At 43.2% G+C, this 18,958-nt stretch overlaps 1 protein-coding gene across 2 annotated transcripts in view; it reads right to left on the reverse strand.

Annotated features, from left to right (window-relative positions):
- The window catches only part of rbm20 (RNA binding motif protein 20), a 214,273-nt gene that overhangs the window by 22,328 nt on the left and 172,987 nt on the right, over positions 1-18,958 (reverse strand). For both annotated transcript variants that reach the window (XM_080205310.1, XM_080205309.1), the window contains 2 exons: positions 13,589-13,708; positions 9,267-9,388 (listed from right to left, as the gene is read on the reverse strand). In XM_080205310.1, coding sequence (XP_080061436.1) covers positions 9,267-9,388; positions 13,589-13,708 — 242 coding nt within the window. The remainder of the gene's footprint in view (positions 1-9,266; positions 9,389-13,588; positions 13,709-18,958) is intronic.

Below are 18,958 nucleotides of genomic sequence, written 5' to 3' on the forward strand. Positions count from 1 at the left end.
CCTAAGCTTGTAAATAAAAAATAAAAATCACTTCCGACTACATGGCCAACAAGCCAAACATTTATTCTGCAAGAAGTGACAGGTTCTTAACTAAAATTTTATTCACCATTTATCCTCACATGGATTTTGTTTTGGATCTAAAGTATAGAACTATCAGATCAAAGTGTCCAGGTGGAATTTCACCACCCTGCCTGCCATAGGAATAGGAGTGGGTGAGGGGTGGGCAATGGGAAGGTCCATTAATCTCGGGCAGGATTTTACAGTTTCAGGACGAATGAGGACATAAAATCGCACCCTTAGTGTTCATTTCTTTTGAACTATGTCTTTATAAGTACAGAACTGGAAAGCTCTAAAGACTTTGCATGGCAGCATATGTTTTTTGTTTAACTTGATTACTGAAGTTTTGATACAAAGCTCTCCATTAATCTGGTCTAAGGCTTCTTTGATCTTAGGTTCCATCTTCACAGTGTTGTTAATCCCAGAGCCCAACGAAAGTTATTCCACAAGAGTTTCTTTTTTTTCAAACTGCACTGGGCATCTGTCTGTAATGTAAATGATTATGAGGTAGGATTCTCCACATTAAAAACACTTGCAAGGATGGGGGCTGCTAAATGGGATATATGAGCATGGGGCTTTTGTTGGGTGCTGGAAGCTGAAAGGGTATCAAGGACCATATTAAAGTCATTATATTGTGGCTTTAATCTTCTGTGCTTTGATTCAAATCTCTGGGGACCTATTTTGGGGGGTGCTGGGGGAGGAGACACTGTTGCGGATTTCAATGAATTCACAGAAATGGCCAATTTTGTGGTGCCTTCAATTTAAAAAAACGCAACTGAAAGCCCAAATGAAAAACACCTGAAAATATACAGTTCAATGAGTGAAACTGCTGCATAGAAACCACTACAGCTGTGGTTTGTGTTATTTCCGTGCAAGAATACAGAGATATCATGTAATGCACTATGTCGTCTCCTTCAGCTATTGCTTTGCAGGGCTGGCCAAATACCTTCCATTAGTTTCAATTGATGCCAAAGTCATACTAGGCCCGGGCCTGAATTTGCGCTTCTGGAGGGCAATGAATGGAAAAATTTACCCCAAAGCAAGAACGATGATCATGAACTGCAGGGTGCATTAGCAACAGTGAGTGTTTTATATGGAGGAGAGGGGAAAGCCATCAAAGTCCAAAGAGTAAAGCAAGTATGGGAGATCCACATGGAATCACAGATCAAATGAGTCTTGAAGGACATATGATGGCATATGGTAAGAAATTAGTTTGAACATGATTGATTACTGCCTGATGACAAGGTAAATCCCAGACGTCAGTTGAGTTTTGCTCGAGAGCTCTTGATATAGTTAACCCTAATTGATCCAACATGTGGTGCTGGGGGAAACCGGATGGATCCAACATGTAAAGAAAACATACACATTAGTAATAGGATGACTGAGAATTTACACTACAGGATACAAAAAAATGAAGCCTAAAATCATGAAATGACTATCACTGAGGACTGGCTATAATTACTTGCTCTTAAAATCGAAAATTATAATGCACTTTTCAAACATTCTAAACAAGATGTCTGGGGATGAGCCAAGAGGTGCGTGGTCCATAAAACTATGCTCCTACTTAAACTAAATTGCAAAGACCTCACTCACTGTTTCAAATCATACTTGTATTATTTTTATTGAAAAGAGTCCTCCATTTTTAATTTTTTTTCCCTCCAAGCGCTCTCAAGTTTTTACTTTGAGTGTAATGATCCTTATTGTGCGATTAACACGTTCTGCTGCTTTTCTTTCAGCACTGATCTTTATTCCACTATTAGCACATTCTGCTATTTTGCTTTCAGACAGTGTTGACCTTTATTCTTCTATTCACACCCACTCTGGATTAATCCTTTGTTTCTTTGTACATATTCATTTCCTTTTGTTTTCATGACAGCTTTGTCATCTAACCTATCTCTGGCCTTGTTCCATCTGCCCCTCCAACGGTCTTTCAACGAATATCACTGCTACCCTCCACTTCTGAAGAGTCGCACATACGCAAAACATTACCTCTTTTTCTCTGTCCACAGGTACTGCCAGAGCTACTGGGTTTTTCCAGCATTTTCTGTTTTTATTACAATCAGAGATTACTGGTTGAGAAGCTGTATGTGACATTGATGATCTACAAGCTGAATGAGAGGAATACATTCCAGGTTTGAGTAGTTATATACAACAAATCAGATTGCATTTATAAAGCACCTTTAATGTAATACAATATTCAAGGCACTTGACTATGGGTGGCACAGAACAATCATAGAATCCTGCAGTCCAGACAGAGGCTATACGGCCCATTGAATCTGCAGCGACCACAATCCCACCCAAGCCCTATCCCCATTAACCTACGTATTTGCCACGTATTACCACTGTGCCTCCAAGCCGCCTGGTGGCATGGTGGTTAGCACTGCTGCCTCATGGCACCAGGGGCCCCGGTTCAATTCCTGTTTTGGGTCACTGTTTGTGTGGAGTTTGCAATGTTCTCCCTGTGTCTGCGTGGGTTTCCTCCAACAGTCCAAAAAATGTGACGTTTAGGCGGATTGCCCACGCCACAATCTCCCTCAGTGTCCCCGAACAGGTGCCAGAGTGTGGCAACTGGGGGATTTTCACAGTAACGTCATTGCAGTGTTAATGTAAGCCTACTTGCGACATTGATAAAACAAAGCGAAAAACACTCAGCATAGTGCTCAATGTCATCACCACTTCAAGCATAATACAAACTGATGCTAAACGTTCTGGAAAGTGTTAGCAATTGACCCTTCATCCAGCCTCGAAATGTTGGCTTTATTCTCTCACCACAGATGCTGTCAGAGCTGCTGAGCATTTTCTGCTTTTGTTTCTCCTTTGACAATTCTGCAAGATGGTAAACAACACTGGACTAATATATAAGGCTAACACTACTGGTTCATTCTATTAGTAAAATTATAACCAGAAGCAGAAACAGACCATGAGAAATTAATAACACAATAATGATAGAAAACTATTCCACAAGATACTTTTCTGAAGCTTTTTCTCAGCCTTTGTTGCAGGTCACATGCACCATAACTTATACAGAATCCATTTCACTTGCTGACTTGGTACAGGTAAATTGCTATCCCCAAATCGTATGCTGACCCCTGAAGTCACATTGGGCTGGATTTTTCTCAGCAATACTACCTGAAATCTGTCCCCCTGCCTTCTGATAGATTTTGCTACCCTGCCCCAGCAGAGAAGGCTGACAGTCACCTCGGCACCAGCTCAACTCTGCGGGATTAACCTGGATCTACTGAGACCGAGAGTTGTAGACTGGCACATTCCAATGTCTAGGACTACGTGCTGAGGCATGCATTGAAGCTTAGGGTGGTTGCCAGAGGGGCTTAGTAGGGAAAGGCCACTGTCTAAGGTCCCCCTTCCATGGCACATGGACTGGAACCTGTACAAAACCCTTCAGACTTTATATACCAGTGAATGTTTGACCTGAAGTGTCAATGTGTATTGTAAATTTAAAGTACAATTGTAAGTGTAGCCAGGCATTTTAGATTGACACAAACTGTATTGAAAATAAAATTAACTCTTTTGCACTTTGTGTAATGTGAAATTAGAATTGTTGTGTTATGTAACTTTAAAAATTTAATAAATTACATTTTTTTGAAAATGAAAACTCGAGTCACCAGGAATTAATGTTTTATCTCCTGAAAATAATTGCAGTGGCCCAGGGTGGCATGATGGTACAGTGGTTAGCACTGCTGCCTCATAACTCCGGAGACCCGGGTTCGATTCCCAGTTTGGGCCACTGTCTGTGTGGAGTTTGCACGTTGTCCCAGTGTCTGTGTGGGTTTCCTCTCAGTCCAAAGATATGCGGGTTAGGTGTATTGCCCTTAGTGTCCCAGGATGTGTAGGTTAGCAGGATTAGTGGGGTAAATGTGTGGGGCTATGAGGATAGGGCCTAGGTGGGATTGTTGTCAGCGAAGGCCTGATGGGCCGAGAGGCCTCCTTCTGCACTGTAGGGATTCTAAACATTAAAAATGTGTTTTTTTTCCTTCTATTTTCTTTGATCACTTTGATTCAGTAATTATAAACATAAGAGTTGAAAAAAATTGGTTATGGACTGAGGGGGACAGTTGGAAGTGAGAGGCCATATGTCAAAATCTCCGGCAATACATCCAACCAGTTATGATCCTGATGCCACTACATGTAATTTATATTATACATGTGGGATTCCTGTCACTGCTGCTAAAACCAGGGGCCATTAAAATGTACATACAAAGCTATTAAACTAATACCAAAATGTCTTCTGAGGAAAGGTTAGGCAGGCCAGGCTTGTATTCGCTGGAGTTTAGAAGAGTAAGGGTCGACTTGATTGAAACATAAATGATCCAGAGGGGTCTTGAGAGGGTCGATGGGGAGATGATGACGGACAGAATCTTCCTATCCCTTCTGCCGCAGGAATCATCACGGGCAAGGCAAAAAATATGGTGGACCATTTAAACGTCTGCTGATTTGGGCAGGAATTTCAGGGTCTTGGGGCGTGCGTGTCCAGAATTCCCACCCGACATTTCTTGTGGGAAAATCTGGTGTCAGTGCCAGTGTATAAAAATAAGGGATTGTCCATTTAATACAGAGATAAGAAGAAATGTTTTCTCTGAGTGTTGAGAGTCTTTGGAACTCTCTACCTCAAATGGCAGTGGAAATAGAGTCTTTGAGTATTTAAGGCAGGGGCTGACAGATTCTTAATAAGCAAAGAGGTGAAAGGTTATTGGAAGTAATGGGAGTTGAGGTCAGCCATGATCTTATCCAATGGCAGAGCAAGTTCATGGAGCCTAGTGGCTAACTCCCAATTCGTATGTTTGTATGAGATGTGGCATTAGTTATTCTGCAGGGTAAGGAAATCCACATTGGCACAGGAGGTGTGAAATCCAGCCCATCTTGTCAATACCTCACATGTCTCTCAACTCAATGGATTGCATTTTCCCAGCCTGGGCTAGTTGGCTAGGCAGTGGAGGTTGTGGGAGGTAGCAGGGGAGGGGGTTGGGGTTTAGAAAATAATGGGGAGCCACACCAGAACAGCCTCCCTACACATTCGTACTGCCATTGCTGAGTCTCCAAAGCTGCTGATCCTCTGCTTGGTCTGGCAGCACTGAAGGCCAACTTGCCGTCCTTAAAGTGGACAGCCAGCATGGAGGCAGCCAATTAGGTCACCACGTTCAGGAATATCCTTGTGCCAGTCTCGCTCACAGCAACTGTGGGCTTGGGGACCCAATTTGGCCCCAGTGCCAGGATACCAAAGTCCATGGGTAAATTCAGCCCAATGTTTTAAAGCTACGTACAGTGCATTGAATTACTCTTCGAGTGCAGCTACCTTCATGGTTCAATATTTATGATGCATTTAACCACAGTTCATATATTTCAATATCCAGTAACAGCTGAAATCTAAATTAGCACGAGTTGGATTTAATATGCAAACATACATTGTCGTTCAACTGTTCGATCAGCGCCTGGAACTAATTAATGCTATCTTGTATAATTTACATATCAGATATTTTGAGTATTTTCTCATCCCATCATTACAGGAATCGTAGTGGGCGAGGGGGAGGGGTGGACCACGAAAAGATCTATTGGCCTCGGCTGGGACTTTCCAGTTTTGGGGCAAGCATGGCTGGAAAATCCCAACAGGATGTGTACGTCAGCCAGCATAATTCCAGTTTCTAAATGAAATTCAGTAAGAAACGTTAAGGTTGCATCCTAACTGAAAGGAAAAACACTTTTGGATGCAGCAACAATTATCAATGCCTTTAAGTGGAAGTCTTTTCCTGCCTACTTTTTCTCTGCTGGAAAATACAGGGATTGTGTAAAGATAGGGCAGGATTTTCCATCTTCCCCCAGTGTGTTTTGCGGTGTTGGAAGTGATTTGCCATTAGCTGGCAGCAGGATCTTCCAGTCCCGCTGCTGTCAACAGGTTTTCCCATTGCTCACACCCACCACTGCTAGGGATCCCATGGCGGGGATTTGCCATCAGAGGCATTGGAGGATCCTCCTGACGGGAACAGGCAGAAAATTTTGGCCATCATGTGTAAAGACATCAGGCAGAATGTTCACCCTGCCCATCAATGGGCAGAAAAAGCCAGTAAAATCACAGGAGAGCTGAGAAATCGGAAATGGGCAAGATGCTGAATAAATTAATTTACACGTCTTTAGCAAGTCCGATGCTCACTTGCCTTTATGGCCTCACTGGGAAAGGTTCTCTCCAGTGAGAAAAACACCTGCTCCCCATGAACAGAGAACAGTCGTGTTGGCCCCACCAGTAGAACAGAGACCATTGAGGGCCCCCCCCTCCCAGGGAGACCGAGGGAGTGCCCCCCTGGGCTGAGCCAGTCTGGCACAATCAGGGAGGGAGGGGGGCCCACTGCACATTCTGCCTGTGATCAGATGTGTAGGATTGGGGGAGGTGGTGGAAAGGGAGAGAGGATGCTGTGCACTTTGCCTTCGATCGGATTGTATTTGGGGGTGGGGAAGGGGGAAAGAGGGGGCTGCTTTTCACATTGCTTGCGATTTCACACTTAGAATCATTCCTGTAAAATCCCATTCATCACGTATCAAGCAGCTAACAAAGCTTCTAGGTATCAAGCCTCCAAATGGCCTTCATTATCTGAATGTGTGACTCTGGAGGACACTTGCTGGAAACTTTGAATTATAATTTACAGGTGGTCACAAAGCATTTAGATCCTCATTCGTTAACAACCTTATTGTTTAATGTCAGCAGTGCTTGACTGGATGCAGTTGAAGATACCCAAGCCTAGAAGTTAGTTGGCATCCTGACAATTGCTCAAAGTGCTAAATGTGGAAGACAGCATGACACACACACACAAGAAAAAAATGAAACATTAATTAAAAATTTAAGACCATAACAAGAGGCATCAAAGACTGAAACAGGCATGAGACTTCCTGCATGTTAAACACTGGCTTAACACCTTATTTAAAGCCTCTTTTGAAAAATGAGTTGGCCTTGTATGCAGCCAGGGCTGAGTCAGCTGTCTTCTGGTAAACATGGTCTATTGGTGACCTAACCAGCAATCTCTGCTCGAAAATGCATGCACTACTGTAATGCTGAAGACCTTGCTCATTCCCACTTTGCCCCTCCTTCTCCATTGCCCCCTCTCTCCTGATTCAGCTCCACCTCCCTTCTCAGTAGAATCCCTCCAGTTTGATCATCCCTTTCCCTCCGGGTCACCTGAGCCTGCTGCAAGTTGCCCCCACTCACCCCAAACAACCCCCTTCCTCTCTACTGCCTCTCCCCACCCCTCACCCCCAAAAGAGCCTTCCCCTTGCCTGCTGCCAGTATTGCAATGCCCCAACATCTATAGCCACCTCACCGGGGAGGGGGAAATCCCACCCCATCCTGCCTAAAGGATGGCCACTTGATCTATCATCTATCGGTCTCTTTAACTGAAATCTGAAAACTAATAGAGAATGCGCTTTGGATTCTGTTTTAGCCTCTCAGTTGCTGTGGAGTAAAGAAGACACGGATTCTGCTTCTTCATAAAATACCTTCATTTCTTTGATCTGACTTCACACACAATTCTGCACCAACAAACAGTGCCAACTGTGACCCTTTTATATGTCATTAACTTCTCCTGAATAATTGACATCAAATTAGGACCTAATTGGAAGGTCTGTTAACCCATTTCTAACACATTCTGGTGGGAGGATAGATCCCTTGCCACTGCTGCTGTTTATATTCAGCTCTGAATGAAAAATGCTTGAACCTTGCCAAGTTTCCTACTATTATCTGGATGAAGCTTCCAGTAAAATCTCAGGAGATTTGCCTGTGGCTCCCGTGCTGTAGTTAGTTTTCTCGTCCAGTAAAATGGGATAGCTCTGTCACTAACACGCTGGGGAACAAGAGCAATAACGAGTCTTGGTGGCCCATACTGGCCTCAGACTTTTCCGGCTCTCTGTTCCTTCTCCTCCTCCTGCTTTAGCAAAGTGAGACTTGTTGTTACTTGTTGCGTTGAAGTTTTGCTGAATAATAAGTGGAACATAGGAACACGAATAGGCCAGTGGGAAAGTGTTAGGTTATGCACTTTGGTAGGAAGAATAAAGGCCATTTTCTAAATGGAGAGAGAATTCAGAAATTGGGAGTGCAAAGAGAGTCCTAGTTCAGGAATCTCTTACGGTTAACTTGCAGGTTAAGTTGGTAGTTAGGAAGGCAAATGCGATGTTAGCATTCATTGCAAAAAGACTAGAATACAAGAGCAGGGATTTACTGCTGAGGCTGTATAAGGCTCTGGTCAGACTCCATTTGGAGTATTGTCAGCAATTTTGGGCCCCATATCTAAGAAAGGAAATGCTGGCCCTGGAGAGGATCCAGAGGAGGTTCACGAGAATGATCCCTGGAATGAAGAGCTTGACATACAAGGAGTGTTTGAGGACTCTGGGTCTGTACTCGATGGAGGTTAGAAGGATGAGGGGGGATCTCATTGAAGCTTGCAGAATAATGGAAGGCCTGGATAGAATGGATGTGGGGAAAATGTTTCCATTAGTTGGAGAGACTAGGATCCAAGGGCACAGTCTCAGAATGAAGAGAAGACCCTTTAGAACTGAAATGAGGAGGAATGTGGTGAATCTGTGGAATTCATTGCCACAGAAGGCTGTGGAGGCCAGGTCACTGAGCGTATTTAAGACTGAGATAGATAGGTTTTTAATTGGTAAGGGGATCAAAGGTTACGGGGAAAAGACGGGAGAATGGGGTTGAGAAACTTATCAGCCATGATTGAGTGGTGGAGCAGACTCGATGGGCTGAATGGCCTAATTCTACTCCTATATCTTATGGTCTCATTCAACACCTGAAACGTATTCAGGGATTCAATTAGATAATAGCTGGTGTAATGTCACTTTTCTATTTAGTGCTGAGGTGTCTAAGGTTGAACTGCAGCAATTCACCAAGGTTACTCAAGTGGGATCTTCCAGTCCCGTTATCTGACCACCACCCCTCCCAATCCATTAAGATAAAAGCAGCAATAACCATAGAGTATCATTACTTCCAAGTTTTCCATTAAGTTACACAGCATCATGAAATGGGATATGCACCATTGTTCCTTCATCATTACTGGGTCAAAACCCTGAAATCCTACTGACCATCCAGCACAGGAATACCATCCACATTAGGCTCACCATCATCTTCACAACGTAACGAGGAATGAGCAATAAATGCAATGTACCTGCATTGCCCACAATCAGATAGTTCTTTTTTTACTTACCTGCAAATTCTTATAATGTACAGTACTCCGGCAGTGGCTGGTCTTTGCTGCCTCTTCGGTAATGTAAAAGAGGCCACAGAGTTTACAGTAAAATCCTGTCCTCGCTTCCACAAATTCAACACCTGAAAAATGACAGCCCTCAGTTAGTCAAACAGCTGAAATTTGGCATGTCTGCTACGACTCTCACCAACTTTTACAGATGCACCACAGAAGGCATTCTTTCTGGTTGTATCACAGCTTGGTATGGCTCCTGCTCTATCCAAGACCGCAAGAAACTACAAAGGGTCATGTACAAAGCCCATTGCGTCACTCAAACCAACTTCCCACCCATTGACTCTGTCTACACTTCCTGCTGCCTCAGAAAAGCAGCCAGCATAATTAAGGACCGCATGCACCCTGGACATTCTCCTCTTCAACCTTCTTCTGTCGGGAACAAAGAACAAAAAAAATTACAGCACAGGAACAGGCCCTTCGGCCCTCCAAGTCTGCACCAACCATGCTGCCCAACTTAACTAAAACCCCCTACCCTTCCAGGGACCATATCCCTCTATTCCCATCCTATTCATGTACTTGTCAAGACGCCCCTTAAAAGTCACTACCATACCCACTTCCACCTGCAACGAGTTCCAGGCACCCACCACTCTCTGTGCAAAAAATCTGCCTCATACATCTCTTTTAAACCTTGCCTCTTGCACCTTAAACCTACGCCCCCTAGTAATTGACTCTTCCACCCTGGGAAAAAGCTTCTGACTATCCACTCTGTCCATGCCTCTCATAATCTTGTAGACTTTAACAGGTCTCCCCTCAACCTCTGTTGCTCCAGTGAGAACAAACCAAGTTTCTCCAACCTCTCCTCATAGCTAATGCTCTGCATACCAGGCAACATCCTGGTAAATCTTTTTTGTGCTCTCTCCAAAGCCTCCAGATCCTTCTGATAGTGTGGTGACCAGAATTGAACACTATATTCCAAGTGCGGCTGAACTGAGCTTCTATAAAGCTGCAACATGACTTGCCAATTTTTAAACTCAATACCCAGCTGATGAAGGCAAGCATGTAGTATGCCTTCTTGACTACCTTCTCCACCTGCATTGCTACTTTCAGTGACCTGTGAACCTGTACACCCAGATCCTTTTGCCTATCAATACTCCTAAGGGTTCTGCCATTTACTGTATATTTCCTATCTGTATTAGACTTTCCAAAATGTATTACCTCACATGAAAAGGATACAAAGTCTGAGGACACGTACCAACCAACTCAAGAACAACTTTTTCCCTGTGCCATCAAACTTTTGAATGAACCTACCACACATTAAGTTGATCTTTCTCCACACCCTAGCTATGACTGTAACACTGCATTCTGCACCCTTTCCTTTCCTTCTTTCTGAATGGTATGCTTTGTCTGTATAGTGCACAAGAAACACTACTTTTCATTGTATACTAATACATGACAATAATAAATCAAGTATTAACCAGCAGCTGCCAGGGCCTCTCTGAGATCATAGAATCCCTACTGTGCAGAAGGAGGCCATTTGGCCCATTGAGTCTGCACCGACCATAATCCCATCCAGACCCCATTCTCGCAACCCCACACATTTACCCAGCTAATACCCTGACACTAGGGTCAATTTAGCATAGCCAATCAACGTAACCCGCAGATCTTTGGACTATAGGAGGAAACTAGAGCACCCGGAGGAAACCCACACAGACACGGGGAGAACATGCAAGCTCCACACAGACAGTGACCGAGACTGAAATTGAACCTGAGACCCTGGTGCTGCGAGGCAGCAGTGTTAATCACTGTGCCACCGTGCCATGTGAAATACACAAGCACAAATACCAACATCTCAAATCTTTCTCCCTTTGAACTTCTACAGACTGAAGCATTTCTTACTTCATTCTCTCTGCTGTTTAGCTTTTCACATTAATATGAAAAACATTTTGAACAGAGCTTTACTGATAGCTCCCTTGGTAAATGAGCTCCACAAGTCACAAAAGACCTTGATTTATTTCTTGCTTAATGCAATTAGGTTGATGAGTGAGCTAGAGGATTTGGACTGAATGTCCTGTTTCTGGGCTGTATATTCTACGTAATTTAATACAAATTGGCACTAAGCTGTTGCACATGTTCAGTGACTCCAAAAGAATATAGGTGGTTTGGGAAAATGTTAAAAAGCACGCTGATACATGTTGGCACACACCATCCACACTATCCTCGACCCGAACAAATCTTCAAAACCCTTCAGCTGGCCAGACATTAACTGAAATTCTTTCTTCTCGTTGTACACAGTAAAGAGGAACACCATCATTTCACGTGCTGTCGCTATGGAAGAGGCAGCTATTGATGCAGTGGGGAGAGGGTGGATCTCAGATGTTGCCAGTGGTAAAGCTAATTGTTTGGCTCATTGTCCCCTTCCTTTCTCTTTTCACTGAGCTCGCCCACACACACTACATCTCCCTCTGCAGTGCCTATTTCCCCCGAGAAAACATCGATTCACGATTTGAATCTTTTCCCCCTATAGTAACTTGGCTCCACCAGTTAGGAGCAAACTCCAGATGTTTATTAATGAATAACAGCTATTTACAGGGCGATGCAGATTCAACATTCCCAGACATGACTCTGGAATCTAACTGCTGGGCCAAGCCCAGGCAAGTTGGAGTGAAGCCCCAAACTCAATTTCTGATTGGTCAGCCTGGTCATGTGACCCTTTCAGAGGCTTGCCCCTTAAAGTGGCCAGACACCGCACCAAAACCCCCTGAAATGTGACATAGAAACACAGAAGATAGGAGCAGGAGGAAGCGGGTGGCACAAGTGGTTAACACCGCTGCCTCACAGTGCCAGGGACCCAGGGTTCAATTCCAGTCTCAGGTCACTGTCTGTGTGGAATTTTCACATTCTCCCCGAGTCTGTGTGGGTTTCCTTTGCGTGCTCCAGGTTGCTCCCACACTCCAAAAATGTGCAGGTTAGGTTGATTGGCCATACTAAATTGCCCTAGGGGATTATCACGGTAAATATATGGAGTTACAGGAATAGGGCCTGTGTGGGATTGTGGTTGGTGCAGATTCGATGAGCCAAAGGGGCTCCTTCTGCACTATAGGGAGTCTATGAGGCCATTTGGCCCTTCAAGTCTGCTCCGCCATTCATCCTGATCATGGCTGATTGTTCAACTCAATAGCCCAATCCTGCTTTCTCCCCATAACCTTTGATCCCATTTGCCCCAAGTGCTATATCCAGCCATCTCTTGAATACATTCAATGTTTTGGAATCAACTATTTCCTGTGGTAATGAATTTCACAGGCTCAACACTCTTAATGTGAAGAAATGTCTCTTCATCTCCGTTCCAAATGGTCGACCCTGAATTGTCAGAATGTGACCCTTCGTTCTGGACTCCCCCACCGTCGGGAATATCCTCCCTGCATTTCCCCTGTCTAGTCCAGTTAGAATTTTATAAGTCTTTATGAGATTCCTCCCACCTCCCATTCATCTGAACTCCAGCAAAAACAATCCTAACCTAGTCAATCTCTCCTAATACATCAGTCCTGCCATCCCTGGAATCAGCCTGGTAAACCTCCGCTGCACTCTCTCGAGAGCAAGAACATCTTTCCTCAGAAAAGGAGGCCAGAACTGCACACAATACTCTAGGTGTGGCCTCACCCAAGGCCCTGTAAAATTGCAACAACCCATCCCTGCTCCTGCTCTTGAAACCTCTCGCAATGAAGGCTAACATACAATTTGCCTTCTTCACTGCCCTGCTTTACTTGCATGTTTACCTTCAGCCACTGGTGATCTTCTTTATTTAACTCCCCTTTCGATATTCTGCTTGGACTATGGATCTCAAAGATAACATTAGGCAGGAGGACTGTGAGGAGGTCTTGTGGTGCAGTGGGTAGCATCACTACCTCAGAGCCAGAAGGTCTGGATCCGAGTCCAACCCTAGGACCTGACGGTCAAGGAAGGTACATTCATAACATGGCCAGACAGGTTGAGTGTCAACCTGCAAAATCCTACCTACACGCTAATGGTAAGAGTAAGAGAGATTCCTGGTCAGCTATAATTGATGCTGAGTGTTGCCCTTCAAGCTATAAGCCCCTGGAGAAAGGGTAGAGATCTGTTCAAGGAATAACTAGCTAGAGAAACAGATGAAAGTCTGCCTTGGTGCACCACTAGGTGTGGGAACAGAAAGATTGTGAACTTGTAAATATTTAGTTTTCTGAAGCAATGCTGACAGCTACACTAAACTAAAGGTCAGAGTTGACAGCTCCTGCAGTGAACAACAGTCAAAAAATATTTACAATGAAACAAGACAGAGCAGCACCAGTACTTACCTAAGGGGATGCTAAGATTGCAGAAGACATTGTTCTGCTCCCATGGTAACTGAGGTTGTTGTATATTCGGTAGCTGTTGACTGTTTCCAGCTAATTCTGGTAGTGACGGGCTTGAGTTTTCTGAATGGATTAAGAAAAAAGAATCAGGACAATGTCCATTAGATCAGGAGAATGGTGAAAAATGGCAGCAAATAAAAAGCTGCCTGCCCCAAGAGAACATGCAATTGAATTCACTTTTTCAAATGAACTGTAGCAAACTACATGGTATGTTTATAATTGATGATCATTAGCAGGACAAAATTATTATTGTTAATAAGCACTGGTGGCACAGTTGTTGGTACTCTTGCCTCACAGTGCCAGGGACCTGGGTTTGATTCCCGGCTTGGATCACTATCTTTATCTGTACATTCTCCCCGTACCTACATGGGCTTTCCCTGGTTTCCTCCCACAGTCCGAAAGACATGCAGGTGAGGTGCATTAACCATACTAAATTCTCCCTCATATATGCGAATGGGTGCCAGAGTATGGCGACTGGAGGATTTTCACAGTAACTTCATTGCGGTGTTAATATAAGCTTACTTCTGACACTAATAAATAAACTTGAACTTTACAGATCAAAATCATTTGAAAACAACTGGATTCTAATCAGGTTCTTTGTGAGGTCTGATGGTCCAATTATTGGGACATGTCATTCTTTGCTTTCATAGTGTCATATTTGACTGAGTGTCAAATTAAAGTGTTAATCTCCCTTGGCTAAAATCTTCACTGTTCATGCATTTTGAACCATTGTGTTACTTTCAACTGGAAACATTTTAGAAAGCTTTGGGCCCAACAGCACGTCAGCAGTAGGGTAAAAATCCAGAACCATCCATCCCTCTTGCCAAGCCGTTCCATTACAGCATCATTTGCATCTACCTGACAACCTGGAAAATTGCCCGGGAAACAATCTCCTTTCAATTTTTTGATTTGATTTGATCATTGGTTACATTTATTAGGATACAGTGAAAAGTATTGTTTCTTGAGCACTATACAGACAAAACATGCTATTCATAGAGTACAGAGGGGAGAAGAAAAGGGGAGCATGCAGATTATAATGTTTCAGTGATTGCTAGGGTGTAGAGAAAGATCACTTAATATATGATACGTGATTATGGGGAGGTGATAGCCTAGTGGTATTCTCACTAGACTATTAATCCAGAAACTCAACTAATGCTCGGAGGACCCGGGTTCACATCCCATCATGGCAGCTGGTGGAATTTGGATTCAATAAAAAAATCTGAAATTAAGAATCTACTGATGACCATGAAACCCTTGGTAATTATTGTAAAAACTCATCTGGTTACTAATGCCTTTTCGGGAAGGAAATCTGCCATCCTTAGCTAGTCTGTCTACATGTGAGTCCAGAGCTGACTCTCAACTGCACTCTGAAATGGCTGAGCGAGACCCTCAGCTCAAGATCAAGTAGGGATGGGTAATAAATGCTGGCCCAGTGATCCTCATGTCCCACAAATGATTAAAATAAATTCAAAAGTCTGATGGCAGCAGGGAAGAGACTGTTCTTGAGTTGGTTGTTGATCTCAGACTTTTGTTTCCACTCATCAGCAAACTGATGGGGAGGGACCATCAACACTGTTATCAAGCACTGCTTACTCAGCAATAATTTGTTCACAAATGCTCAGTTTGGGTTTCATCAGCAATGCTTAGGTCCAGACAATGAGGGAAGAGCTGAGTTCCAGGGTTGAGGGGAGAATGACTGCCATTCACATCAAGGCTGAGTGTGGCTTCAAGGTGCCCCAGTAAAACTGAGAATCGGGGTGGGGGGGGAGCTCTCCACTGGTTGGAGTTGTACCTAGCTAAAGGGAAGATGGCTGTGGTTGCTGGAGGCCAGTAATCTCAGTCTCAGGGCATTGCTATAGGAGTGCCTCAGGGCAGTGCCCCAAGTCTGTTCATCTTCAGTTACCTCATCATTAACCTTTCTTCCATCAGAAGTGGGGGTGATCACTGATGATAGCACAGTGTTCAGTTTCATTTGCATCTTCCTCGGATAATGAAGGGGCAAGTAACTATTGTGTCACACAAGTGCCAGGCAATGTCCAAATTGAATAAGAAGCAGACACCTTTACTTTGTGATGTGTTCCCCAGCAGAACTCACCTTCACGACAAGAGTTTTGGAAAAGGCTGTGAAATCGGCTGCAGCAACACTATTCACAGGTACCAAGAAGAAGAAAAGTCAAAGAGGTATTCCAGACTGTTCACAAAATTCCTCAGTTTGAATTAGGATGCAGTTGACCTACATGATGTTTAAATATCATACAGAGCTATGGTTTCTTGTTTCAAGTGCGTCTGAACCAGACAAGCAAGCCATTAAAACTCACCTAGCAATGGGAATGAAGTTCTACACAGGCTGAACACATCAGGATTAATAAAAGAAGAGCCAAAGGATCTCCAAACAATACAGACTATATTGGAAGACCAGTTCAGAATCAGGTTAAACTTTTGTGTTCATCGACTTGATTTCATGTAATTTTAACAACAGCTTACAGAATCCATGGACCACTTTGCCAACAGATACAGAGAAAAGAGTGCGTACAGTGATTTTTCAAAGACAGAACTAGTGGACAGATACATTGATTTGGCGATTGCATCCATTCATGGAAGCAGATAGACTGACACAAGTCCAAGATATATATCATTGGTGGCTGGACGTATATACAAAGCAATCCTTGCAAATCGACAAAGCTTGCAGGTCCTAAGTACAATCCCAAATGTTGATGCACTCACGAGAGCACCCAAACCTAATTAGAGATGTGGAAGGTGTGGGCTTTTACATGTGCCAAAAAAATGCCCAGCTTTACATCATTTCTGCAAAGATTGTGGCAGAAAGGACCATTGGCAGTGGCAGTACTCCAGAGCAGACTGATGAAGCTACAAAGAACCACACACTGATCCAAACAGACCAAACACAATGGCTACCTTCAAGCAATAACAATGTCCATCAGAAACATATACATGAGGTGAATAACAAAGTGGCAAATGAAGATGATGTGCACAATGAGACAAAGAGCAGTGAACACATGTTCACACTGTCAATTTCGTGGAAAATATAGATGCCATCTTATCACCCAAAGTGCTTTCCAAGATTCAAATTATTTGTCCTGAGCAAGTTGGTAGCTACTTGACACAGCGGCAATGTCAACATAAGCACTTCTGTGAATTCTAAAAGACAGGTATCCACAAAGCAGATATTCGTGGTGAAACTTACTACTATGAAATTTTCAGCGTACAAGAAGTTACTAATTCCATGTGCAGGATTCATGGTCCTGGGGTGCAAATACAATCAATCCTCTCGGGTGTCACAGATGTTTTACATCATGGAAACTAAAAGCCCAGCAATTGCACGTCAACATCAGGACCCCATATTAGTAACTATCCCTGGAATCAGTCAGACCTTACAAGACAGATCAACCTCAGAAGCCAGTCTGTGCGTGGCATAGTGGCACAATGGTTAGTACTGCTGCTTCACAGCACCAGAGACCCTGGTTTGATTCCCGGTAGGATTATTGTCTGTGCAGAGTCCACATGTTCTCTCCACATCTGCATGGGTTTTCTACGGGTGCTCCAGTTTCCTCCCACAGTCTGAAAGAATGCAGATTAGGTGCATTGGCCATGCTAAATTATCCCTCAGTGTACCTGACCAGGCATCAGAGTGTGATGATTTGGGGATTTTCACAATAACTTCATTGCAGCGTTAATGTAAGACTACTTGTCACACTAATAAGTAAACTTTATCACCTCACTTGATGATCTTACATCAAAATATTGAGGATATTTTGACAATATTGGCAGTTTTAAGGGAGTGGCAACGTTACACTTGCAGGAGAATGCAAGTCCACCACATAAATGCAGCATTCACAAACTGAAGGTCAAACCAGACAAAATGTCGAAGACAGAATAATTAGAAGAGTACAAAAGCACAAAGATTGGTGTGCAGCTCAATCACATGTGTCATAAAAAAGGATGGACCATCCTGGATCCTATGGAAGTTACTTAGCAACCAACTGAGGTGAGAAGGATTTGTTCCGAACCAAGATCTGCAACATCATTACACACAAAGCTGCAATGGTGGGGCATAATCAATGTTACAACTGGTCTTTGGTCAAGGTTCTCTTAATTTATTACTGTCTACCTCCCTATGGGAATTATCTCAGTATGAGCCCCAATTCATTAAATCTGGACAGGATAGCCTCAATTTTCATGCCCTCGAGTGAGGAGGGATGAACCGCTCCCTTTCTTAAGCAATTTAAGAAGGATCTCATCTTTGCGGTTATCTTTTCCTAGTCCAAATATATTTATGTTTTAAAAGAAGCCAATTTAACCAGGCTTTCTTGAGTTAAAGAAAGAGTGAGTTTATTAGGTACTAAAATACCAGAAAAAAAATGCACACATATACATAGACACAGATTAGAAATGAGAAATGAATCCAAAAATAGGTTAAAGAAAGAATTATGAATCTGACTTGGACTTGTCCGTGAGAATTGGATGGTGAAATATGTGGTTGTTGAGTTCCTTGATTTATTAGCGCTGAGTTCAGCAGTTTAATAGTTGGTTTCACGATTCCTTGCTCTGCAGCTAATCTAAAATAAGATGTCCTTGTTCCTTTTCCACTGTGGCTTTGATGACTTGACCTGCTTCCCAAAATCAGAGAGAGGACAAGACTTTTTTTTTACCTGCCAGAGCAACAGGGATGACTTGGCTGTCTTTCCTTGTTTCTGTGTCACATATTCTGATCCAACACCTGTCCACACTGATCAGTTTTGCAACTTTTTTTTATATCCCATTTCCCTGTGTATTCCCGGAAGGGAAAACCCTGCAAACAATTCCGGGACATAACTTACAGGATGTGGATTCCTGCTAATATAATAATCAGCTTCCATTATCTCCACAGGAGATGGCAGCTCAGTGTGTATTACTTCTTCCTTTCATATGTCCCTATCTGAAAAAGGGTGTGACACTCCATTCTCTCTCTCTCTCAGGGCTCAGTATAAGCCACATAGGAACTTCTCAAACAGTCAGTTAATTTATATTCTCAGCCATCTATGACTTATATGTCTATCTTTAAAAACCATATCTTATTTAAAAGTTTAATATATCCATACATAATTTGGGGTTTTGATCCATTGTCATGGCACTGAGGACGAACCAGATATATTACAGTTCCTCCACCTCCACGCAGTCCCATAATATATGAGACAAGATCCCAAATGCCACCAGGAACAATTTTCAAGAATGATATCCCCTCAGATTATTGTGAGCAATTAGAGAAATCTCTAGACAAAATTACCATCAGTAGATCAGGGTGTACCAGGAGAT

The sequence above is a fragment of the Carcharhinus amblyrhynchos genome, chromosome 17 (assembly GCF_965287045.1).
Source record: "Carcharhinus amblyrhynchos chromosome 17, sCarAmb.v2.hapA, whole genome shotgun sequence".
Lineage (NCBI taxonomy): Eukaryota > Metazoa > Chordata > Chondrichthyes > Carcharhiniformes > Carcharhinidae > Carcharhinus > Carcharhinus amblyrhynchos.